The sequence below is a fragment of the Chinchilla lanigera genome, unplaced genomic scaffold, assembly GCF_000276665.1.
Source record: "Chinchilla lanigera isolate Chin_1 unplaced genomic scaffold, ChiLan1.0 scaffold00144, whole genome shotgun sequence".
NCBI lineage: Eukaryota > Metazoa > Chordata > Mammalia > Rodentia > Chinchillidae > Chinchilla > Chinchilla lanigera.
In genome coordinates this window covers 973133-998625 of record NW_004955545.1, presented here as the reverse complement: position 1 = coordinate 998625, position 25493 = coordinate 973133, and the positions used below count along the sequence as shown (strand labels likewise).

Below are 25493 nucleotides of genomic sequence, written 5' to 3'. Positions count from 1 at the left end.
CATCCACCCATCCTTCCAGTCATGACTTCACACACAGAAAACAAGACATGGAGGTCCCTGCCCACCAGTCTCCCCCAGGTTTAGAAGCAGACACCAACAGATCAATTCAGAGGTGACAGAAAAGCCACAGCGGGATGGAGCCAGCAGAGTGCAGTCTGTGCCTGTGAGCAAGTGGAGGATGGAGTAAGGCTTCCTGTGAGCAAGTAGAAGAGCCAGCATGATGGTTCTGTCAGCCTCCCTGTCACCAGCTCTGGTTGTCTGCAATCTCGCCATCTCTGGCTCCCCTAACAATGCCCCTGTCCCCAGCGTCAGTGGTCTCTGGACTCTGCTGACTCCGTCCCACTGTGGCTGGTGAGCTGCTTAGCTGGTTACAGCAGGCTCTCCCCACCCATCCCTGTGCCTCAGTTCCAGCCATATCCCCTTACTCCTTCCTGTGGTTAGGATTATCTTCCATTGAAAAAGCAAATACAGTTATTATTCTCTGTTAAAGGACTTACAAAGAGCCAGGCCTAGTAATGCATACGTGTAACCCTAACACTCTGAGATGCTGAAGCAGGAGGATCTCAAGCGTTTGAACCCAGGCTGGGCACTGGGCAGTTTAGCAGCTTAGCAACACCTTGTTTCAAAATAAAAGATTTTTTTTTTTTTTTTGTCTTTTTGACACAGGTTCTCGCTGTGCGGTTCAGGCTGGCCCAGAGCTCACTTTGTAGCCCAGGCTGGTCTCAAAATCGCAACGATCCTCCTGTCTCAGCCTCCCAAGTGCTGGGATTATGGGCATGCACCACCCCGCCCTGCTTCAGAATAAAAAATTTTAAAAGGCCAAGCATATAGCTCAATGAGAAGGTTCTTTATGGAGTTGAGTCCACAGTATGACAAAAACAAACACCAAAGGACTTACAAATTTCTGCACTATACATAGAGTAATTCCAACATTTTTTTTTCCTTCTGTTTTTTCTGTTTTGGTTTTTATTATTTGAGACAGAGTCTCACTGTGCAGTTCAGGCTGACTTTGAACTCACTTTGTAGTCCAGGCTGGCCTCAAACTTGAGGTAATTCTCCTGCCTCAGCCTCCTTTTGGCTGGGATGGAAGGCATGCGCCCTCAAGCCCGGCCAGTCCAAACTTTCTGTCCTTGCTCTTCTAATGCTTCCACTTTGCCACCTGGCTCACCTGCTTTTCCATCTGCTACTCCCGCTGCCTCCTTCTCTCCAGTCTCCTGTCCTTTAAGCTCCTTCCTCAGTCTCCATGGGGAACATTCACATCTTCACTCACACCGTCTCCCCCGGAAACAACATTCTCTATCAAAACCAAGTCCTCCTCCATTTCCCATCCAGGAGCAGTGGCCTCTGGCACCCAGCTTCCTGCCTCCACCAGGCTTTGCCACCTGTGGGTTTGGATAATTTCCTTACTTCCTTTGTTCTCTCTTCTCCAGTGCTGAGGAAATCACAGGGTCCATCTCAGAGTGGCTGTGGTCAGAGAGTGGTGCTCACCACATGACCAGCAATGGCGCCTGTTAGCTGTGGAGCCTCGGTCGGCTTCCCAGGCCCCTGTGTTACTTGGGTTTATCCTACAGTGGGAGCCTGATTCGTACACCAGGTGTGTGTGGTTGAAACTCTAGAAGCCAAGAACCCGAGTGCACGTAAACAGCTTCCCTAGTGTGTTTGAAGCAATGCTTTGCATATCACAAAGCATCCAGTCGGTTTTTGTCAAAATACTTCCATCTGGTTTCCTTGCATGACGTAAACCTGACGAGGAACTTGACTCAGAGCGGACACCAGGCTGAGCACGTGAAACGGGTTCCCTGTGGCCCCTTCTTGCTCCCGTGAGGGGCACCTGAGTCGCCGGGCAGCTGGGGAGGAGGCTCCGGTGCCCGCTGTGGCTTCTCAGCCTCTGGAAGGTGACGGACCCGTTAGGAATAATCCTGGAGTCCCGCCCGCCACCCCCTGCCTATCAGCGGCGGCAAGCATTCATCGCGGCCCAGAGTATCCCGACTGACAAGGGAGTGTGTTTTTCAGAAATCAGACGCCGTGGCTCCAAGGACCCGTTGGTGAAGGCCCTGCAGCTGCTGGATGGGCCCTGCGAGCCCGGGGAGAACGGTGGTGGTGGCAGTGGCGGTGGCAGCAGCAAGCCGGAGCCGGTGGCCAAGAGGCAGGGCTCCAAGGACCTGCTGGGGAAGGCACCTCAGCTCTATGACACCCCTTATGAGCCCAGCCTCGAGGGGAAGCCACGGCCCGCAGACAGCCGGCTGCCGGAGGACGACGAGAGGCCCGCGGCCGAGTACGAACAGCCCTGGGAGTGGAAGAAGGAGCAGCTGGTACGGGCGCTGTCAGGTGAGCACTGCGGCCAGGACGCCCTCTCCCCACACTAAGTCTGCTTTAAGTGGACACATAACCGTGCACACTTGCCGGGGTAGGGGTGCTATTCCCATGTGTGTATGCATTGTGTAGTGATCAGTCAGAATAATCAACATATCCGACAGCTCACTTCCTACCGCTCATGCAATCTAAAAACCTTGATCTTTCTCCGCATGGCAAATGAACAGCTTTTCTGCGAGATGATAAAATGGCTAGGTATGGTGGTGCACATATGGTGCTCGGGAGGCTGAGGCAGTTTGAGTTGCAGGCCAGCCTGAGCTACATAGTGAGTTCAAGGCCGGCCTGAACTACACAGTGAGACCCTGTCTCAAAAAGCCATAAAACGGGCCAAGGATGTAGCTCAGCAGCACAGCATCTCCTTGGCAAGCTCAAGGTCCTGAGTTTGATTTCTGGTAGCAAAAAGAAAAAAAAAGAAAAAAACAATCATAAAACACAACCAACCAACAAAGAAACAGAAGAAAGAGAAAAAGAAAAGAAAACAAATTAATAAAATGAAAAATCAGCTGGGCGTGGTGGCACATGCCTGTAATCCCAGCACTCGGGAGGCTGAGACAGGAAGATGGTTGCGAGTTTGAGACCAACCTGGGCTACAAAGAGAGCTCACGGCCAGCCTGAACTGCATAGCGGGACCCTGTCTCAAAAAAGACCAAAAAAAATAAGAAAAACCAACTCAAAAACAGAAACCGCTGCGCAGTGCCATCAGGGTGCCTTGACATTAGGGTTGGATAGAGACAGGGACCCAAGGGCAGTACGTGGCATGGCAAAGAGAAATAGCAGGATCTGAACCCAGGCTTGTTGAGAAGAATTAAAATGACATGGAAACTGGCTGAGATGTTCTCTGTTATAGCTCGATACATTCTCCTCTATTCTCCATGTACACCAGCTCTGCTGCTCATGTGAACCTGAATTTACTGGTAGAAGGAAAAGATGTTCTTAAAACGTTAAATGAAGGGCAAAAGAAATAAGGTAGTCAGCCAAGTGAAAAACTGTGTTTTTTGCGGGGGGATGATTAACATCTATTGACACCCTAGTTAATCAGCTTTCTCCTAAGTTACATACACCAACCCTGGCCTGGGACCCAAACCTGCAGCCCTAGCTACTCGGGGGCTGAACTTGGGGAGCCCTTGAGCCTTGGAGTCCTGGGCAACTTGGTGGGACCCTCAGTCAAAAAAATAAAAATAAAAATAAACTCACACTTGAAGAACTGATTCCTTTAGGAAAAGTTTGTACATTTTTTGAGGCAGGGTTTCTATATATAGTTTGGGCTGATCTTGAGCTCACTGTGTAGCCAAGCTGGACTTGAACTCACTGTAATTCTCCTGCCTCAGCCTCCCAGAGCACTGGGATTACAAGTGTGTGCCACCATGCCTAGCCATTTTATCGTCTCACAAAAAAGCTGTTCATCTGTTTTTATACAATGATACACACTCTTGCAAGTGTGAATCATTAAACATAACTATATTTAGTCTTTATTCTAAAAATACTAAAGCTAAGACAGGCGTTAATTGACATATTAATTGACGTATACGTCTGTAATCACAGAATTTGGGAGGCTGAGGCAGGAAGATCAACTGTGAGTTCAGGGCCAGCCTGAATGACATAGCAAGACTCTCAAAAACAAAACAAAACAAAAAGTAGTAATAAAATAAAAATATTTAAGCTAAGAGTTCTTCTAGAAGTCCACACTAGCCAGGCTTAGGGGCACATTCCTGTAATCCAGCCCTTGGGACACTGAGGCAAGAGGGTCACTGTGAGCTCAAGGCCAGCCTGGGCTACATAAGTGAGTTCAAGGGCCTGTTGTACTGCGGAGGTCGTTGTTTTCTCAGAAAACAGAGCAAAACAAAAGTCCATACTGAAGCAGGGCACAGTGACCTTCACCTGTAGCCCTACCTCCTTGGAAGTCCCAGGCAGGAGGATCACATGTTCAAGGCCAGCTGGGCAGCTTAATGAGACCCTGGCTCAACATAAAGATTAAAAAGGGCTGAGGGTGTAGCTTAGTGCAGAGGCCCTGGGTTCAATCCCCAGTACCGGGAAGAGGGCGCTCAGTGGTAGAGTTCTTGCCTGGCGTGTGTAAGGCCCTGTTCACTTCTCAGCAATGCAAAAACAAGGAGTCCATGCTGGAATATGCACGGTATACTCGTGAATTTAATTCATTCTGAGGTTCTGGAAAAGATGGTCACGTTCATGAGCATCACCCGATGCAGGGTTTGCAAACAAAACCAAATTTTGGCCAAATCTCCTCTTTGCCAACCGCACTGTATCACAACAGTTTCCTCCCGTACTCTGAGACTACGTGGGGCTGAGGGAGATCGTAAGGAAAAGCGGCTGCGTGTGGGACGCAGCGCAGGGCGCGGATAGCAAAGACCGCGGGAGCTCAGCCCGCCGAGGTATTGCGCAGCAGTTTGCAGCTCATGGGGAAGGGAAACACCAAGCCGAGGCAGGCAGGGAGGCTTTCCTTCCATGTTTCTGTGGATGCCTCCCGGGCCCCGGTGGTAAATGGAGTCCTCCTTCCAGTCCAGTTCGAAGGATCTGAGCGACCTTCGGCCAGGGAGGAGCCAGTGCGGCAGCACCACCGGCAGAAGAGCTGGACCCAGAAGATCCTAAAGCCAGCCCTGTCCGACCACACTGACGGGGAGAAGAAGGTGGACCCCAGCCTGGCCCTGGACAAGCAGCCGTGAGTCTCGTAGTCCTGGGCTGGGTGGAGTGAGGGGAAAGCGCACCAGCCCCAAGACCTCTCCCACAGAGCGGGACTTAGCAAACCACACCAGCCCGTAACTCACTCCCATGTGACTGACAGGTGGGACCCCTGGCTGCACTTTGTCTCTTCCGAGTGAGAAGCAGCATCTTCTGTTGAGCCTCCTACCACCTAAGAGATGTTTATTTCATATAACGCCTTAAGGGGTGACGCTGGTCTGGTTTGCATCTCGATGCTCACGGCGCTTCCTCCAACCCTGTCTTTCAGCTGGTATCACGGCGCCATTACCCGGGCCGAGGCCGAGAGTCGTCTGCAGCCCTGCAAGGAAGCTGGGTACCTGGTTCGAAATAGCGAGTCAGGGAACAGCAGGTACTCCATTGCACTCAAGTAAGTATTTCCGCCCCCTAGGGTCACTGCCTTCCCTGCCAGTTAAAATCGAGTTGGGCGTGGTGGGGCACGTCAGGAATCCCAGCACTTGGGAGGCTGAGGCAGCAGGATCATCGTGAGTTTGAGGCCAGCCTGGATTACATAGTTGAAGGCCACCCGGAGGTATAGAGCGAGACCCTGTCTCAAAAAACCAAAATTAATTAGTTAATAAATGAAACAGGTGCCATTTGAAGGCAGCTCACAGAGTTGTCTAGAAAATAAGGCGATTGGCTTGGACCGCAGAACGCGAAGCACTGTGGTCATGGTGCAGGATGGTGCTGTCGAAAAGCTCCCAAACCTGTTCCGACAACAAGGTTAGCATCTCATTAGCATGGTGCTTCTGTCAGCTTCTGCCTAGCATTGCTGGGTCTGCAGGAGAGCCTCTCAGTAGAGAAATGAGTCCTGGTAAAAAGAAACTTTCTCCCCGATGGTTCAGTTGCCGTCTTTTATACCCTCATACTAGGGAACTTAATAAATTGCATCCTTTGATTGTCAAGATGCCAACCGCCATTTCAGTCCCTGTCTCTTGTGGTGACGGAGGAAGCATCCCCTGCCTATTCCTCCTCCTGTCTAGTAGCACACGGAGAAGGCGCTCTTGCCCGGCAGGCTGGGCGGAGTGTGTATCATGGAAACTCTCCTCGCTCTGTGAGTTCAGCCGCACTGCATTGGAGGATCATTGTCAAGAGCCCTAACAGCATTTCCTTCCTGAGGAAGCTGAGCCCCTGCGCTGAAACAATCAGGCTGGAGGGGAAAAGCGGGTGGGGGGCGACGTGGCGCAGAGAATGGGACAGGCCACAGATACACAATACCAGGAATAGCTCGACTGTGTTCCTGAAATTGGGGTTTGTGGATTAGATCTGTGAGCCTTCGGGGCCAGCTGTCATTATATACAACCAGGAATGGTCTTTCCACATGGGGGGGGGGGACAGTTACTATTACTATTATTGTGTTCTTTTTGGAAAAAAAACAGAGAAAGAAATCTCACCTGTGTCTTTCTAGCAGTAGTGAGGCGGGTGAGCTCCTTCACCTTAGCAGCCTCAGGCTTGGGCTTACACTAGTTTTGCAAATTGGGGGCCAGAAGGGACTTGGCTTTCTTTTTTGGGTCCCGTGCCTGATGATTCACACGCAATAAAGAAAAACAACTCAAAGGTGACTTGCGTGCAGGCTGCGGTGGGAGGCACACACGCCCTGCGCTGGAGTGCGGCCTGTGTTTCTGTCCTGTGGAGCAAGCCCAGAAGCGCAGAGGCCCCGCCCGCCCACCGCAAGCTGCCTGGGCCGCCGTGGGGCCCTTCACGGGGAGGGGTCCTTGGCTCCGTGTTCACGTTTCCTCCGCGGTGTTTGTTTTGCTCCAGGACAAGTCAAGGATGCGTCCACATCATAGTGGCTCAGACCAAAGACAGCAAGTACACACTGGACCAGACCAGCGCGGTGTTCGACAGCATCCCGGAAGTGGTGCACTATTACTCCAGTGAGAAGTTGCCTTTCAAGGGGGCAGAACACATGACCTTACTGTACCCTGTGCACAACAAGCTTCACTAAGGTTCGACCTCAAGAGCCCTGGGCTCCTGGCACCTAAGAGGGCGCGGACACAGCCAGCATCTCGGGATGAGATGGGCCGCTCCTCAGACCCAGGACAGAGCAGGGCCTTGCTTGGATTCAGCGAGCTGTGTTCTTGAGCCCTTCAGTGACCCTTGGTCTCTAGCTGTCCTTTTCTCTCCTTGCCAAGTAGCTGCACAGTAAGAAGCCATAATTTACTGTTGGTTCCTTCTCTGGAGTTGGAGGTTCTGTTTGGGCTGTTACCCTCGGCAAAGGTGAGTCTAGAGCTCAGGAGCATCGAAGCTCTCTAGCGTTATGCTGGGTGTTCCCCGGAGCGACTGCTTTCTACACAAGCACGAAAACCACTAGGCTTTAACACACGCCCACGTGGGCTGGCTGGGTGTCTGTTACACCCTTGTGGAGGGTCCATCCATAGGTTGTAGGAAGTTCTCTTCCTCCAGGGTCCTAACACAGTTCTAGTGTTCACGCCAAAGCACGACCTTGGGGTCGGGCACAAGGATTACTTTATTGGTCAGCTTTTCTAAGAAGTTTGCTTTGGGCGTGATGGTGCAAACCTGTAATCTCAGCACTTGGAAGGCTGAGGCAGGAGGATGCACATTCCAGGCCTGCAGGAGCTATAGTGAGGCCCTGTCTCAAAAAGCAAACAAAAAAACTTAGCATTTTCTCAACTCTATGGACTTTTTCAGCATTTTTGTGCACATCAGTAATATAAGCATAAATGAAAGGGAAGGTGCCCCATGTAGGAATCTGTGATGTAATTAAAAATGGACATTATTATAATTCTGAGTTATAAAATATACAAGAGTATATTTCTGATTTTTTTAAAAGTTCCAAAAATTTTGAAGCTTGGTAACCATTCTCTTACAGGATAATTATATAGAACTTTAGGTAGCTTTTATTTCATCTCTGTGCTTTTTAGTTGCCATAGAACCATCTTTAAGTCTTGTCTCTAAAGTTAGATTTGCTTTGTGTTTTTAGTAAACGTTTTAAAAACTTATGACTTTGGGGTCTGGCTGTATGGACTGGGTTCCTGGAGTCTGTAGGACTCTGTCTGCAGAGCGAGGCCGATTCACACTGTACAGACTACTTCAGAGGACTTCGGGGTTGTGCTAACTGCTGTCCTCCGATGTTAAGTTCATCGACATGTATGTTATCTTTCTGATCTGTTGTGCCATGTATCGTCAGTTTGTTACTGTGAAAAGCTCATGGGAACGGGGGCTGGGGCAAGAGCACTGGGGTCCGCACGGGCCAGTGTTTCCCTGCCGTGGGGTTTGTGACTTGGTCCTCAGAACTGGTCCAGATAAAGATGTGCTGATCGCCATCAGTGACAAGTGAACTTCCGTAGTTCTTTTCAAACACAAATCCCAGAAACTGATAATTTGAGTAATTTTCAGGAAAGCACGTCTTTCTAGTTTATAGTGATCGTTTGTTTGACTATTAGGATTTAGAGGTTAGTAAAATTTTTGTTTTTGATCAAGATGATCTTGGCCCCAAAGGGTGGTGTGATTGTCAGGAATAAAAAGTTGAAAGAAATATTTAAAAGCTGAGAGGAACTTATTCTAACCGGAGCTCAACTATTTTATTAATAAAAAAGGGCTCATTTTTTTAAGTACTGAAAGAATTTTTTTAAAGTGTGTATGGGTTCCTCTCCTGTATCTTTAGTACAAAGATTTGTTTTAATTGTTTCAGCACCCGTACTTTCAATTCCAGTCAACAAATATTTATTATCCTCTATATACACATCGTGCTAAACTTATTTTTAGTTCAACATTCTAGCAGTGAACCCTTATTTTTTACTTAACGTTATTTTACAAAATAAATACAGCAGTTATTTTAATTTTAATAAATGCAAAGGGCTTTATAAATTTTTTCTTGGTGCACTAAATGATTTTTGGCCCATACCCAGCAAGTCTGATGAATGTATAATGAGATAACATTTTGAAAACAGGCCTGAAGCATTAAGTATTTATTGAGCTATCGTATGCTTAGAATTGTGCTGCTTCTACTTTTTTCTGTGTCCTGCTTTTTTTTTTTTGTATAATTAAATGTGGGTTTCCTGTAAAAAAAAAAAAAAAAAAAATGGCAGAGATGCAGAGTTTATAAGCAGTCCAAAAAAATCAAACCAGCTGGGTATGGTGGCGCACGCCTGTAATCCCAGCACTGGGGAGGCTGAGGCAGGAGGATCATTGCAAGTTCGAGATCAGCCTGGGCTACAAAGTGAGCTCAAGGCCAGCCTGAACTGCATAGGGAGACCCTGTCTTAAAAACACCAAAAAAAAAAAAAAGCAGTCCAGTCACTTTGTGATTATCCTGAAGATTATAAAAGCAGAAATAGAATAAATTAGCGGAAGGCTGGTGAGAGGGATGTTAAGCTACTGTTTTCTTCTTGGGTTGTGACACGAGCTGACAAAAGGCAGGAATTCATAGCTGGGTGGTGGCATTCAGTGCCTTCTGTTCGGAAAACAACCAGGCCCAGCAGGGCGTCCCGATGGCTAGGCTAGGCCTCTCTCGGCCAGCTGAACCGAAGCTCTGTGGCCTGGCCTCCTGGCTCTGAATGCCTGGGCTCTTCGTCATTTCATCTGGGTACAGTGTTTTCCTGTCATCTTCGTTCTTCTGAGTTAATCGTGTCTTGCAGAGGTTTTGCTGGAGAAAATAATGCCTTTGGGTGAATTGTTCTGTGCCTTGAGCTCAGCACTCACAGATGTGTCCGTTCTTTCTCCCTTACCACAGCTTTGTAAAAGAACTGCTCTGCTGAGGGTTCTGAGTTACACAGCTGATTCCCTTCGGGTCTGCAGCCACAGAGGGCAGGCCTGAGCAGTGGCACAGGTGTAGTCCCAGCTGCTCAGAGGCTGAGGCAGGAGGACGGCTGGAGCCCGGGAGTTTGAGGCCAGCCTGGGCCACGTGTGAGACCCCCATCTCAAAAACACAAAAGAAGGGGCAGAGGACATTCCTTACTTCCTTTGATACTGTGGCTTATTTCTATCAGGTAGATTTCAGGCACTAGAACGTTATTATTCAAAGTAGGATTTTAAAAATAGAAATTTTAATACGTGTACAAAAAGGCAAGTTTTGACATGCCTGTTCTGTACCAGCACACAAGTGTCCTGTAAGTTATGCAAGGTGCTCTGAGAAGGAGCGTAGAAAAAACCTTTGTTCTGTGCTGCTTAAAGTCTGATTTACTGTTATTTTGTTTTATTTTATTTTTGGTTTTTTTCCGGTACCGGGAATCGCACTCACGACCTTGCGCTTACCAGGCAGGTGCTGTGCCGCTGAGCTAAATCCCCAGCCCAAAGTCTGATTTACTGAACTGATGCTCATTCCCTGGCCTCTGCCACAGCATGGGGTGGTGGGAAAGGCTGGTGGGAAACAGTCCTCATTCATTGATTAGATCAGTGTTATTACTCTGTTATTAGCTTTTGCTGTTGGATACTTTTTTTTTTTAGACAAGGTCTTGCTTACAGTTCAGGCTGGCCTTGAACGCACAGTGATCCTCCTGCCTCAGCCTCCCGAGTGTTGTGATTACAGGTGCAATCACATTGAATCCATTTTAACGTTTAATTTCATTCAGAAGGAAAACCATCAGTTGCTTTTTAAATGCGTTTGGCCTAGTTCATGAAAACGCCCTCCGTTAGAGATTTGTGCCTTGTTTCCCCTCGCGCTTGGGAGAAGAAACCCAGAGGTGTCTAGGTTTCACTTCTGCTGGGCATCCTGTGATATTTAATAGGATTTTACAGATACCTTCCTTACAGTTATACCTCATTCGTTAGTTGCCTCTTTTCTGCTTTCTGTGACTAGCACTCGTTTGGCCTTATGATCTCTTTAGCATCGCCCTTTGTTCTCAGCTACAGCCTTTGCACTCCGCTAACCTGGACTTAAGCTGGGCTGCTGCGGGCCCTCTGTGTAAAGGCCGCCTTCCCCCCGACCCTGGGTTATAATGAACGGTGGTGCGTTGCTGCCATCTACTGGAAAGAGGGGAAACTGCAGTTAGAAAAGGAAGCTGCATTTAAGGGTGGGGTTTTCTAAAGGATTTCTGTTACCCTCTGTAAAGGGAAGAAAATGATGACGCAGCAGTAGTCGTCTTGCAGTATGTCCTTACCTGCAGAAAATACGGTGTGAAGCCTCATATAGTATCCCGCGGCCCCCGGACATCGGCAGGGTCGTGCAGTTTCAAATCTCAAATTGTGTTTTAATGGACAGTACTGGCACTAAATCATAGGGTTGGGCCTCTCATTTTGTCAAGCTCTTAGTTATTTGTTATTTTGTCAGGGGGATTTAACATTTAAAATGTCAGTATATTTACACATCCAATACATGTTTTGAACTTCTAAAAACGTGTGTCTGTGTATATAGTGCCCTAGTAATTTATATTGTATCAGAAATATTTTATAAAATTTCTGGATGTATGGCAGTAGCCAGTATAGGCTGTGTACTCCCCTGGAGATGGTTTACTCTGAAGTGTAACTTTCAATAAACATTATGCCAAGAAAACTAGCCTGCGTGTGCTTAATTCAGCTGTGAGATTCGCCTCCCTTAATGAGAAGTACTTCCGGTGCTGAGAGCCACACCAGAGCTTGCTTTGGGGTCGCTGCTAATGAAACGTGCAAACAACACGGTAGAGCTCAGCCCTGAGCTGAGCTTGTCTCCCCGCTTCACCTTTCTCCCCCGCTTATGTCCTCCCAAACACTGTGTAACCTAGTGCAGGTCTGGGGGTGCCGCTAGGGAGGAGAGCTGGCCGCTCGTGGGGGCCCGGGTGGGCCCCAGCGCTGCAAAGCAGTTTAATATAAAATGAAAACAACACAGTAGTGCAGTGCTGGTTCTGCCTTAGCACACAGTAACTGCGGTGATTCTTCTCCCTCTGTGGGCGTGAGAGTTGCACTCTATCATTTTCTGTTACTAACAGAGGCTCCCATCCCATCTGTGGGATTTGATGCTTTTAAGTCTGTTGTGAAGCTGGAAAGTGTATATTTTTTAAAAATTCTACGGGTGATTTGAGTATACAGCCGTATCTGAGAATCTCCATCAGAAATACTGTGTGGTCCTGTGGGATCCTGGAGGGGGACTGTGTGAAATTTTAGATTTCTGATGAACATTTCTATAAATCGTCACCAGGTGGTACACATGCCACCGTGTTTAAGGGAAAAGTGAGTTCGCGCTGAGAGGTCCCACTGGAGCAGTCGGAGTGAAGTGTTCGGAGCTGAGATTGTTTATGAGAGTCCAAGGTTTGGACACGGAACGTTGGGTTCAGACCCCGTGGAAGGCCAAGTGTAAGCGGTGAGAACAGTCTCGCCGCACAAGTCAGGTGTGGGGCTGAGCAAAAGCTTTTCGTCCCTCCTGGCCTCCTTTAAACCCTGCAACTCATCGAGGCAGCAGCAGCCTTGTGTTTTGGGAAAGGGCCCTGGTTCTAGGGGCCGTGTGCTAACTCGGCCTGGCTCGGTCGCACAGCGCAAAATGGGGCCCAGTGGCAGCCAGGTCTGTCCTGGTCTGACTCCACTCCGTACCTCTCCCTTCGCTGAGGGTGTTCTGTGGGACTCTTCACATTTGATGGACATAGTTCAACTACAAGGGCCAGGAGTCATGAGCTGCTCGCTTGGTTTTAGTTACCAAATGAAAAAAAAGCAGATTCACGATACCCAAGAAGTGGAAGCAGTTTAAGTGTCCAGGGACAGATGAATTGGTTAAGAAAATATGCACAAAGTGGAATATTATTATGAGTATAATAATATGAGTATTTTTACAATATAATAAGAGTATTCTTATAAGAATATTATTATAAGAGCATAATAATACATACCTGTAATCCCAGCATTCTGAGAGGCTGAGGCAGGAAGATCATAAATTCAAGCCCAGCCTGGTCAACTTTGCAGTATCTCAAAATATTTAAATGGGAGTGTAGCAGGGAATGAAGGAAGGCCCAAGCTTCATTCCCCAGTACCAAAAAAAAAAAAGAGGAAGAAAGAAAAAAGAATGGCAGTTGCCATGGGCTGGGAAGAAAATTATTGCTTAATGGGTACTGAGTTTCTGTTTGGGACGATTAAAAAAAACGTTCTCTGCCTGCAGATCAGCCGCGTGACTTCGTGACTTGGGCAAGGGAGGCGGAAATGGGCTGCGCCGCCCGGGGACCCTGGCCCGGGCTTGGCAGGCCTTGTGCACTCCGGCTCACCTGCATAGCCGGCCAGCCCGAAGTGCTGGACAGTCTGAGCGCTGATAATCGGTTTGTGATGCGGCAGCAGGCAGACCCACTCTGAGGTGTGCGAGTTATTTCCGAAAGCACTAGAAGTTCATCCCCGCAATGAATCACGTATGAGTTGCTGCGTTATCTTGATCCAAAATGCTTCCTCCGTGACATTTTGTAGTGATTCAGACTGCCTTCTGATATATGTGCATAAAAACACAAGAGTGCTAATGTGGATTAATGACATCAAAAGATATATTACTTGATGTGCATATAAAAGCAGATTCATTTATCGCGGTGTTAGCCAGCATGCTGCTAACAAGTAAAAACATGTTTTACTTTAAGAGGTAGTTAAGAGATATGTTTACATTCATTTTGGGTTAAATGGAACGTTTGCAAAGTGAAACATTTCCCTAAAATCCTTGTGCTTTAAAACAATGCCTGGCAAGCGCAAGGTCGTGAGTTCGGTTCCTGGTACCGGAGAAAAACCAAAACCAAAAAAAAAAAAAAATAAAAAAAAAATAAAACAATGTCAAGCTTTATTAGAAACTAATATAACAAAACACTTCATACTGTCATTGGATTTGGACAGTGACTTTTAAGCATTTTATCTATAATGCCCACCTCCTGCATGTTTGCAGTTCTTTTCTTTTCCTTTCAGTTTTTTTTTTTTTTTTTTTTTGAAACAGGATCCCGCTATGCTGCCCAGGTTGGCCTTGAACTCCTGGTCTCCAGTGATCCTCCTGTCTCGGCCTCCCAAGTAGCTGTAACCATAAGCACACGGCACCGTGCCTGGGCCAGTACCCATTTTTTCATGGGCAGTACGATAGGATTGAACTCTTCCAAAATAGATTGTAATTATTTAATGAAATGTTGTCTCTAGTTGTAAAACCAAAATGCCCACGAAAAACCGTTATCATAGAGGGAAAAAGAACGTGCAAAACTGGTCTCAGTGACTTGCCGCCGCTCTGAGCCGCTAGCAGAAGTGGGAAGTGCTCCGTGCAGCCTGGCCTCCTCCCACCTGGGCTCTGCCTGGAGCCCCATAGCGCTTCTACCTGGAAGCCTCTTCCTCTGCCTCTGCAGCCCCTCCCTTCCCTGTCTCCCAGGAGCGGCTGGGCTGGCGGTGTAGCTCTCGGCCCAGGGCAGCTCCTCCGGGGGCCCCAGCACAGCGCTGCTCTTCCTCCCACCCCCGGAAGGGCCATTCATCCTTGAGGGAGAGTGGGTATAAGGTTCCTACCCTCCTCAGTCTGAGGAAACTCATTAAAGTTTCTACTAAGGAAGCAGAAAGAGAAAACCAAGTCACTCCTCGCAGTCCAGAGGGGGAGCAGATCTAGACGGAAGGAAGTGGTTTGATTTGACCCGGGTGGGGACTAAATTGAAGATCCCCTCCCTTTGTGGCCTGTGTCGTTACGTCTGGCTGCTAGCCCCCAGCCCCAGCCCCATGAAAGCTCCTGGACTGTGTACCTGTGGGTTCGGTGTCCAGCTGCTGGCCACAGGAATGGGAGTGACAAACCGATAGACGCTCAGGTCCTTCTACCCTGGGACCCAGCGCAGGGAGGCAGAGCCCTCCGACGTAGCCACAGGAGCAGGGGCCTGAGCCTAGGACGAGGCAGAGGGCACCAGCTGTGGGGGTGGGCAGACCCAGGCCGGCCCGGCCCTCCGCACCGCTCTTCACCCGTGCGGCCGCAGCTGCCTGTCTGTAAGCAGGCGAAAGTGCCTGCCTCACAGGGGCTTTAGGATGAGGGAGACCGTCCTGTTTGTGAAGCACGTGGCGGAAGGCTGATGAAGGGCTCTCAGTAACTTGATTTTATGTGATTTCTTTCGGATTAGCGGCGAAGCAACCCAGGGCTGCCTGTGTGCTAGGCAAGTGCTCTGCCACTGAGCCACACCCCGGCGCTTACTAGCTAATTTTAATGTCACCTGTGCTACACAGGGGCAGTGGACCTCCAGGTGGCCTCTCCTGACGCATAGGCCCGCAGTGGAACCCACACACTAAATAACCCCAGGGTCTGAGGTTGAGGCGCCTGCAGCACCTGCCGTTCCTGGGAACCTGCGGCTCAGATCACTCAAGTTCAACCTCGTTTCTGCTGGAACGAGAGGCCCAGCCGGGAGAGCCAGAGGCCCAGCCGGGAGAGCCAGGCGGATTCTCGCAGCCGTGCCGCCCGCCTGTGTGTATGGCTCGGCAGAACGCTGTCTTCGGCCACTTTTCCATCTCCCTCCCTCCATGCTGGTCCCTAATGTCTCTGTCATTTAAAATCTGTTGCTGATGGGCTGGGGGGTGCAGCCTGGGGTGAAGGAGGGGCGATTGCCCGGCACACACAAGGCCCTGGCTTCCGTTCCAAGCACCACACATACGAAAAAAAGATATGATATTGAGCAATACGTAAATTTTAAAAACAAATAATAAAATGGCCTTCCTATACGTTTTATTCTTTAAACAATTATGAAACGCCAAACACAGCTTCCCATCCTGCAGTAAGGCATTTTCTCGGAGGACACTGGGCAGCTTTATAAAGTATTCTGCAGTTACTTAGCAGGCCTGTCCTTCTGTGACTGAGACACACACCCGCTGTGATTTTACTGAAGAACTCAATCGACTCAGGGGTTGGGTTACCACCCCCTGGGACCTGACTCCTCCCCAGCGGTTGCTCTAAGCCCCTGCCCCAGCTCTCACAGCCGTGGCGCTACATCAGAACGGCTTTGTTGTTATTGTTTCGTGTGTTTGTTCGAGACATGGTCTCACTAGGTAGCCCAGGCTGGCCTCGAATGTGTGGTGATCCTCTTGCCTCGGCGTCCCCAGCGCTAAGATTTCAGGCATGTGCACCACGCCCTGAGAAGAGTTTACGGCCCTTTCCGCAGCACATCTCTGCCTCTTCAGGATGGCCAGTGGTGTTTCCTGGCCCTGCCCTGCGCTTCCCACAGACGTGCAGAAGTGCTGGTTTCCTTGCGCCTTGGTAAGTAGGGAAAACGCCTGCATAAGAGACAGTTCCAGTAACCAAGTGTTCCTTGCCGTCCTCTACAGTGATCACCATCTGCAGCCTCCAGTTCTTCTGAAAGGAGCGCCGTAACCATGTCATCCTGACAGTGACACCGCGGGGAATGGGACACAGCTCCTCCCACCCCGCACCCCTCCACCGCCCACTCAGCTAGCTCCTGTGCAGCTCCCTGCGAGACAAGGGCCGGCTTCCAGGGCAGAATGCATTGTCTTTCGGGAGCCAGTGCGTCCTCTGGGGTGGTTCTTAGTTTTCCTACTGCCCAGGTTGGGGTCAAGAAGCAGATGCCCTGGTTTTAACTTTCAGTCGGAATTACATAACCCCCAGGCCTCCCTCAGCCCCCTGCTCCCTGCCCTGAAGTTTACACAGCGACTCTCCCCACAAAGCACCCGCAGGATGGCTCTTCCTCTGTTTGGAAGATGTGGGTGGCAGGGCCCCAAGTTTTTCCTACCTCAGACCCTTTTCAATAGGGGCCGGATTCGTCCTATCTGAACATCAAGGGGTCAGGGTGGCCTTTGTGATGCTGTTAGCGCCCCGCCCAGTCTTCTGATGAATAATGGCCCTTCCCTTTCCTCCTTGAGCGTCCATCAGCTGGTAAAGTCCCTTCCAGAAACCCCAGGAGCCAGGCTGGGAACCACTTTCACAATTAAAGCCTTTGGGGGAACTGCTACTTCTTCCTTGAACGCACCTGCTTTTTTCCAGAGCTGCTGTAATGCTGCCTTAAAGGGGTCCCGTCACCTACCTACTCCTCCATCTCCACCCCTTTCTCCTTGTTAATCATGCACATGCCAGGTGCCCAAAACAACATGCTCTCAAGTGTATTCTTAGAAATGGTTTATTTCAAATGTTTACAATTCTCATTTAAAATGCAAAATAGCTGGTAAAAAAAAAAAGAGAAAAGTATTTAAAAAAACATAGATCATACTGACATCAGCCTTTGGTATTTGCTTTCAGACACGTAGCGGGGGGCAAAAACCCCTTAAAACTATTATTTCTCTCCAAGAAACATGTAGAGTTGAGGTATTGTATTTAACAGATGTGATCTCCATCCCGTAAGGTCTCTCTCTTAATCAACAGCCTTGCTACACGCTGTTCCAATCCTTTCCTCCCAAAGTGGATCTTGGTCTGAGCATATGTTCACAAAACTGACAGTGTTCCTTAATAATCATTAAGGTTGCCATAGAAACTTCCTACTGCTGGTGCCTGGCCATACTGGGGACTCCAGGCTGGAGGGACCTTTTGGGGCCACTCAGCAGCACCTGGCACAGGACCTGAGCCACTGGTCCGCCCCCTCTAGCACGGCCCACAGCGGACTGCTGCGTGGGAAAGGGCTGTGGGTGGCTCCTACCCACATGCCCCACGGTGAGACAGATTTCTCCCCAGCTCCACCTGGAGCTGGGGGTGAGTCTCCTTAACTGGGTCAGCCTCAGGCCCTACTGAGATGACACAGCTCAGCGCCAAAGCAGTCTGCGAGACATTCCTGAGCAGTCTTCAGCAAAGCTACAAGCCACGGCCAGTCCCGGCCTGTCCCACCAGACCCTGCTCACCACATCACTCCGATTCAGTTCCTACGCAGACTCTACACCTTCCTGGTGACCACTTCCCCTTCTCCCAAGACGGCAGGGACATGGCGGAGACTCAGCGTGAGCTCAGAGCCCAGCGAACAAACCGCAAGAGCTCTGTGCTCTGACTCACGCAGGTACAGAGGCACAGCCGTGCTACGCCCTTGAAATGTTCTTACAGGATTTCATTAATGCTACCGGAATTAATGATCACTTTGCTACAGACCTTGATCCAGCATATCTCTGACTTCTCGCACCCCACAGGGTGGGTCTGGTGCCTAATCTAAACTGTCTGTGTCCTAACATGGCCCGTCTGGCTGCGCAGCTGACCGCTGCAGGTTTCAGGTGAGTGTGGGCTGCAGAAACCCAGGAAAGAATGGCCAGGGGACCTGGGGATTAAACACAGTGCAGCCACCAGATTGCAGACCAAGAAAGCTTATGGCCTAAGCAAGGCCTGGGCTCAGAGAAGACAAAGACTTCCTTCATTGACACTAGCTTATCAAAATAAAGGGGAAAAAACCCTCTTCAATACAAAAAAAAAAAAGACAGTTCCGTTACAGTAATAATGAAAGTAATAACAATTTGGAGATCAAAGCTGCCTAGCTCGGGAGATAATGAGCTATCTAGATTTAAATCTTCCTCCAGCACGGCTCTGCCGGGCTTTGGTAATGTTACATGTGGGTAAAACCGTGCACAAGAATTAAAGAACCGTGGGCACAGAGTCACCTTTTCCCATGAAGGTCCTCATTTCTAATATTTCCCTTTCACAGCAGTTTAAAGAGTCCCGAAAACTTTGCAGGGGGAGGGGGGGGAGGCCATGAACACCTGCTTAGCTTCTGCCAACGGCACAGGGCACCGGAATCAGCCCCCGGGTCTAAAGTGTACAGTCAAAGCTGGCGATGAAAATCACTACTAGCTCAAGATAGTAACAACTCGAACGTAGCAAGCAGCAACTACAACACGGTGGCTTTCCTCCTTCGCCACCTGTTTGGTGCCAGTGATGTTTTTCTAGAAAAGTCTTGTGGTTTGGTAAATTGGGGGTCTGCGGTTGCGCAATGCATTTTAATCACAGCTCTGTTGCGTGGGCACCTGTCTGAGTGACCACTAACATCCCAAGCCCAGACAGATGTCAGCTGAGGTGTCCACCTCAGAACCACAGGCTCAGTGAGTGCTTCTGTCCCAGCCGGGCTGAATCCAACACAAGGAAAGCGAAAGGAAGAAGGCACCAACGTAAGGGATTTTCTTCAGTGAATTTCCCCTCTGATAACAGGGTGCGGCTTCAGGGGTGGGGAATTTCAGGACCGTGCCCAGTAACCGTGGGAGGCTCGGGGGCCAGGAAGGGGTCACCCATTCCTTCGCACTCGCCCGGAGGAGGAGCAGCCTCCGCCGTCTTTCCCCTAAAGCCCAGGAGCACCAGCCTGTTTTGGCACTTTGTAAAGCAAAAACAAAATACAGAATGAAACCAGAATCTCATCTCTAGTAGGGAAAATATTTTTCCTCCTCCTCCCTTTTCATTTGACTTGGTTTTATGCTAAACAAAGTTATTGTGCTCCCCCCCACAACCCCAAGCTATTTATATACTGACACCCAGAGAATACTGGGTCTTCCCACATCTCAAGAGAAAATAGCATTTAAAAAAAAAAATTAAAGTACATTCTTAGAAAAAAAATGTACATTCTTGCCAGGCTCTTTTTTCTTCCCCTTTCTTTCACATGAACAAGCTCTTTTCTAGTTACTCAGTCCCAGTGGAACCCAGAGCTGACCAAGCTCAGCGGAACGTTCTGCTCTCAGCCCCGGCCCTCCTCGGAGACCAAGGACAGAGAACATAGGTTTCAGAGCTTCGGTCCCCGCGGCTACGACTGGGACCCTGTGTCCAGCCCACAACTCCCTCTCTGCTTCTCTCCCCTTGAAGCCCCGAGACCCCAAAGGGTGATCAAGCCAGTGCGGCGCCCTAGAAGTCAGCAAATGCCTACCATCATGTATCATTCACATTAAGCAGAGTTCATGAGGAACTAATTAAATTCCACTTAAACCATCAGGCCCTGAGATATTATTCACCACAACCTGCCTTCCCACCCCAGGCTCTTGTTCAAGTGTGGGAAGAAAGGCAAGAAAGAATTTCCTCCTCCAACCCCCATGGTTTACGTGAAGCCCTCACAGGCCTAGAAAAAAATGGCAAAGGCCCCTGGATTTTCAGAGCTTGAGCTAGAAGCAGCCCGCAGTACAGTGGCCAGGAGCTCGCAAGGGGGGCAGCTTGGCTGGAAACCCATCTCGTCTGCCCCAGGGTGCACTTGGGGATCCCAATCAGGTGCGGGTGACCAGCAGCTCCTCACCCCACAGTGTCTCTCCTCGGCTCTCTGTGTTGGCCTGAGTTCCTTTTAGCCCCTTGTAAGCAGAGCATTTGGGAAGGGAGATTTGAGAATTCAGCCACCCCTTCCTTCTGGACAGATGCAGCACACTGACCTTCCCCAGTGTCAAAACAACAGGGAAGCCACAGGCCCCGCCCCTGAGATGCGTGGGATGGCAGCTAGATGCGTCTTCCGCTGTGCCAGCCGTCCCCGTGTCTGACACCAGCTGCCGGGTGCCGCTCAGACAGCTATCTGGGGAAGAAGTAGTCTCTGTTGCTGATGTCGTAAGGACTTCGTGGGTCCCTGGCATCTGGTCGGCTCTGGCTCAAGGTGTTGTCAGACGCGAGGCTGCTGGGGGACACTGGAGGGGAGAGTAGAGGAACCAGCACGATGGCGGGCCTGGGCTGCCCCAGGGGATACGGCGGGTGCACATTGGGCTTGCACTCCTGCGGAGACTGTGACTTCCACGTCCTCTTGAACCTGCGCACAACAGAGAGAAACCACACAGATGTTAGGTCCCCTGTGATAAACCTCGGCGGAAAACACCAACAGCTGGCGGCCAGACACTCCGAGTTCTCAGCTGCAGGGGTGACAGCTACTCATCCCGTCAGTGCTGCACATCCCCAGGGACCTCACAACGCTCTGAAGAGCCAGGGAATTTAGAATTTAAAAGCACCCTAGGAAGATAAGTATGTATTACTGGTCCAATTTACAAGTGGGAAGACTAAAGCAAATCCCTTTATAGCACACACACAAAAAATCACCCCACCGTCCCTTAATTTGACCTGCTCTTGAGGCTGCCCGTTAGGGACACAACATTGGCCCCAAATCACTCTATTTACAAAGAAAAAGAGAGTATTCTCCAAGTGAGAAAGGAAAATGAGGCTCTCGGTGCAAGAGGGGCGGCTAGGGGGAAACCAGCCGCAAACACCATGCGCTGGCAGGGAAAGGGCTGAGGCCCCTTCACCGAGCTGCCAGCCCTGCTCCCAGCAGCCCCGGCCTCCCCGACTCCCCCGAGCTGGGCGAGCCCTGCGCTCGCACGTGGTCACCACTGGGCACGCGTTGACTGTCTAACGGGAAAGCGGTTGTTAAGCAGGAAGGAGATAGACATCTCTCTGATCACAGCTTCACTCACAGAGCCCCACTCCGGGCCCAGTGCCAGGGCTCAGCAACCAGGCAAGGTCACTTAGCAGCTCGGAGGATGAGCAGTGATAGCCATCTTCGAAGGTACAGTCAGATCCCCTTCCTGGAGGGGCCCTTTGACAGAGGGAAACCACCGGGCCTCTTCTCCTTTTGCTTCCCACTCTGCAGCTGTCTTGCTGCCTCCTAATCTAAAACCCGGAGCAGAGTGACCTCCCTCAATTCTACCTGCTATTGGCTACTCCAGGAAGGAGGGGAGACCAATGTCAAAAACAAGATCTGGGCATTTTCCTTGGACTTCTTTTTATATCAGCAGGCTATTCCTGTCCTTGTTATGATAAATAATTGATAGTTGGCTCCATATCTGCCATTGGCTCTTAGCCTGCTATCCAAATGGAATAAACAAACTGCAGAATGTTACTCAGGGCTTTGCCACTTGGACAAGAAACAGGAAGAGCCCAGCAGGGTTGATTACTGGAGTTAAGCTGAGTTCTTGAGTGGAGTTCTCCTTCCTGAGAGACTGCGGATAGCGTCATTGTATGCTGCGTTGCGAGATGCTCAGACCCTCTGCCCAGGAATTCCCCTTCCGGGAATACACCTTAAAGAAATTGCACAGCTATGGAAAAGCTTTAGGCACACAGATGTTCAACACAGTGTTGTTTATAAAACCAAAGCAACAACTAACTGCCCAATAATAAGAGAGAGGTGAAGTCAACTTGGGTATGTCCCTAAAAGAGGAGTCTGTGGTTAGTTAAGTTTGTAGTTTGTAATAATGAGAATTATTAAAAATTATCAGTTTATAAAATGCTAAATTTAAAAGGTAGGTCTCAGGGGCTGGGGATTTAGCTCAGCGGCAAAGCGCCTGCCTGGCAAGCGCAAGGTTGTGAGTTCGGTTCCCGGTACCGGAGAAAAACCAAAAAAAAAAAAAAAAAAAAAAGAAACAAGATTTTGGGGCTGGGGATTTAGCTCAGCAGCAAAAGCGCCTGCCTGGCAAGCGCAAGGTCGTGAGTTCGGTTCCCGGTACCGGAGAAAAACCAAAAAAAAAAAATAAAAGGTAGGTCTTAAAATTATAGACACAGAATAACCACAGCTTTATAGAAACAAATAAGAACCTATACAGAGGAAAAAGACTCAAAGGAAATTTACCTAAATATTTAGTGTTCTTAATTTGGATATTAATCGTGTGTGTGTGTGTGTGTGTGTGTGTGTGTGTGTGTGTGTTTTCATTTTGTAGAAACTCATGGAGCTGGGCTGGGGATTTAGCTCAGCGGCACAGCACCTGCCTGGCAAGCGCAAGGTCGTGAGTTCGATTCCTGGTACCGGAAAAAAATCCGAAAAAAGAAAAAGAAACTCATGGAGCTATACATGTATTATTATTATTATTATTATTATTATTATGTACTGGGTATTGAACCCAGGGCCATCACACTAAGCTATACTCCAGTCCTGTTTTGAACTTTTTATTTTGATACAGGGTCTTGCTAAGTTGCTCTGACTGGGCTCAAACCTGCCATCCTCTTGCCTCAGCCTCCCAGGGTGCTGAGATTACAGATGTGTGACACCACATCTGGCTTGCAGCTGTACACTTATGTATATGCTTATGGATATACTTCTCTATGTTTATTAGACTTCAATCACATTTATATTTTAAAAATTAACAGGAGTCATCTTAGGATGACATGATTTTTTTCTTCTTTTCTTTCTGCCAGTATTTAACAAATTGCCTATGATAATATAGATAGATAGATACACACATATATTAAAAGCAATCTTTCCCCTCAGGTTTTTTGCAAGGCAACTGGCTGGGTAACTGAGAGAGTTAGCTTTCCTTTTGAAGTACTCTGAGGAGTAAATGAAACTCTATGTGAAATCACTAAGCTCAAAGGGGCCTTGGACTCCAGCCAGCAGGGTGGGGGCAGGGGAGGGGGGGAGGGCAGGGGTGAAATGGGAGGGAGGAGCCGCTGAGCCCCTGGGCTCTACACCTCAACCTCCACTTTTTATCTACTTTACGAATTCAGGCTTTATAAAGTTTTGCTTAAAGAAAATGTTCTGTGGCTACAAGAAGATGTTTGTTTTTTTTTTAACTCTTGCTCTTTAAAAAAAAATAAGTTGTAGAAACAAAGGTCCTCCCAAGGCCACAGAGAATACCCACTGCCCAGCCACTTCTATGGCCCAAGACAACACCCAAGTTCTCTGTCCCCCCCGAGGGACAGTCTGGGATCATATGTGGGAATGAGATCCTCCACCCAATGAGAGCTGAGTTTCCCAACCCAGGTCTTCACCTGGGGACTCCTCACGTAGCAGTGTAAGTCCATTCTAGACAAATGTGGAGAAAAAGAATTCTCTGCTAGAACTCTGCTTGCCCAGTTCTGGGGCAGGGACGGGAGGGGGGAGACCTGGCCCCGGGAAGCCATAGTGCCCACTTCAGAATATGGTACGTATTTAAAATTAAACATTACCCCTGATAGTGCTGGAAAAACATTCAGGGAAGTGCTGTGCTTGGGATGCAAAATAAATGGGCTAAGAATAAAAACATGATATCGCGGGCTGCCACCACTCTAGTGCCCTGTCCAGTGTAAACGGCGATCCCAGCAGTCACTGGGGAGTGGGGGCAGCCTCTTGGCACGGCCGGGCCCCTACAGTGTCCCTAAGTTTGTGCCCTTTCCTCGACAGGAGGCACCTTGGGACCAGAAGAGCTGTCACCAATGGAAACGACTGGTCTCTCTCCAGAGGAATGTACCTCACACAGAAGCTCACCAGTCTAAAAAGCAAATTGCTGATGTCCTCAGCCCTGGGCACTGGCCCGTCTGCGCTTGCAGGGGCTCTGGTTGCTTAGCAACCAGCCAGTGGCCAAAGCTCACCAGCAGGTGAGCCTGGCCTCTGACGTAGTTAACAGCTCACAGAATGGTGCAGCCTGCTGAGAACCCATGACAAGACCTGCCAGGCCCACTCCTGGCCAACAGCAAGCGAGGACTGTGAGCAAGGGCTCTCAGGGCGCATGTTCCAGTTCTGGCTCTTGCTTGGTGTTGGGCAAGTTATTTTATATCTTGGGGCTGTTTCCTTAAACTAACTGTTTGACTAAAGGACCCCTGTGGCCCTTTGCAAAGAGCTTTGAGTTTGAATCTTGACCTTCCCCTCACCAGCTGCCAAATGGAAGTCATATCCACTTCTACAGACCTCTGGTAGATTATAAGACCCATAGAAGAAATAATGAAAGAAAGCTAGGTATGTAGGTGCAGGTCTGCAGCCCTGGCACTCTCAGAGGCTGAGGCAGGAAGACTGCAAGGTCAGGCCCAATCTGGGCATTCTAGTGATTTAGTGAAACCCTGTCTCAAAATTAAAAAAAAAAAAAAATTAAAAAGGGTTGAGCATGTAGCTCAGTGCAAAGACCCAGGGTTCAGTCTGCAATGCCATTAAAAAAAATAAATAAAGAAAGAAATGGAAGCCAGGCATAGTGGTGCACGCCTGTAATCCCAGCACTTGGGAGGCTGAGGCAGGAGGATCATTGCAAGTTTGAGGCCAGCCTGGGCTGCAAAGTGAGCTCAAGGCCAGCCTGAACTGCATAGCAAGACCCTGTCTCAAAAAGATAAAAAAAAAATAAAAATAAAAAAAAAAGAAATGGAAGTGGAATGTTTGAGTATGTAAATGCCGACAGGACCCTTCTCTGGCTCAAAGGTATAAAAGCCTTTGCTTTGTCCAAGGAGCTACCTCCATTCATTCAGAACCTTTCCTTCTGCACACCTGTTGGACGGCTTGTTCACCACTTCACTGAAAAATCAAAGTGAAGGGCTGGGGGCATAGTTCAGTTTCCCGGCATGCATAAGGCCTGGGTTCAATCCCCAGCCCTGGAAAGGGAGGGAGGTAAGGAGGAAGAGGGGAAGTCAAAGCTAATCAACTCGCAGCACTTTGAGCTGTGGTCTTGCCGCTGTAACAGGATTAGTGAGACAGGAGTTAGGGTTCTCTCAGTGGCAAGGCGGAGGGCCCAAAATGGAGTCAGGAAATCCAAAATGGAGTCTGCTGAGGGACCAGCCTCCACGGGTCTCTTGAAACCATCTGCCAGGTGACTTGCAACTGTCTGGGACCCGCCCAGAGCACGATCAGGTGCGCCACTGGTTGGAGGCTGCAAGGGCCCTGCACAGGCACTGCACAAACACTGCATAGGTTGGACCCTAGAAAGCATGTAGTCTCATTTCCGGCCGGAGGGTGGGAGGGGGCGGCAAGCGGGGGC

The 25493-nt window shown here is 49.3% G+C and overlaps 2 protein-coding genes across 3 annotated transcripts in view; one reads left to right on the top strand and one right to left on the bottom strand.

Moving 5' to 3' along the window:
• The window catches only part of She (Src homology 2 domain containing E), a gene marked incomplete at its 5' end in the record, with an annotated part of 21711 nt that extends 12475 nt beyond the window's left edge, over positions 1–9236 (top strand). The window contains 4 exon segments of the mRNA XM_005411520.2: positions 2014–2328; positions 4888–5047; positions 5336–5455; positions 6847–9236. Coding sequence (XP_005411577.1) covers positions 2014–2328; positions 4888–5047; positions 5336–5455; positions 6847–7033 — 782 coding nt within the window. The 3' untranslated portion in view covers positions 7034–9236.
• Positions 9237–19266: 10030 nt separating this feature from the next.
• The window catches only part of Il6r (interleukin 6 receptor), a gene marked incomplete in the record, with an annotated part of 46546 nt that continues 40319 nt past the window's right edge, over positions 19267–25493 (bottom strand). For both annotated transcript variants that reach the window (XM_013508348.1, XM_013508349.1), the window contains 1 exon segment: positions 19267–20605. In XM_013508348.1, the coding sequence (XP_013363802.1) occupies positions 20374–20605 (232 nt within the window).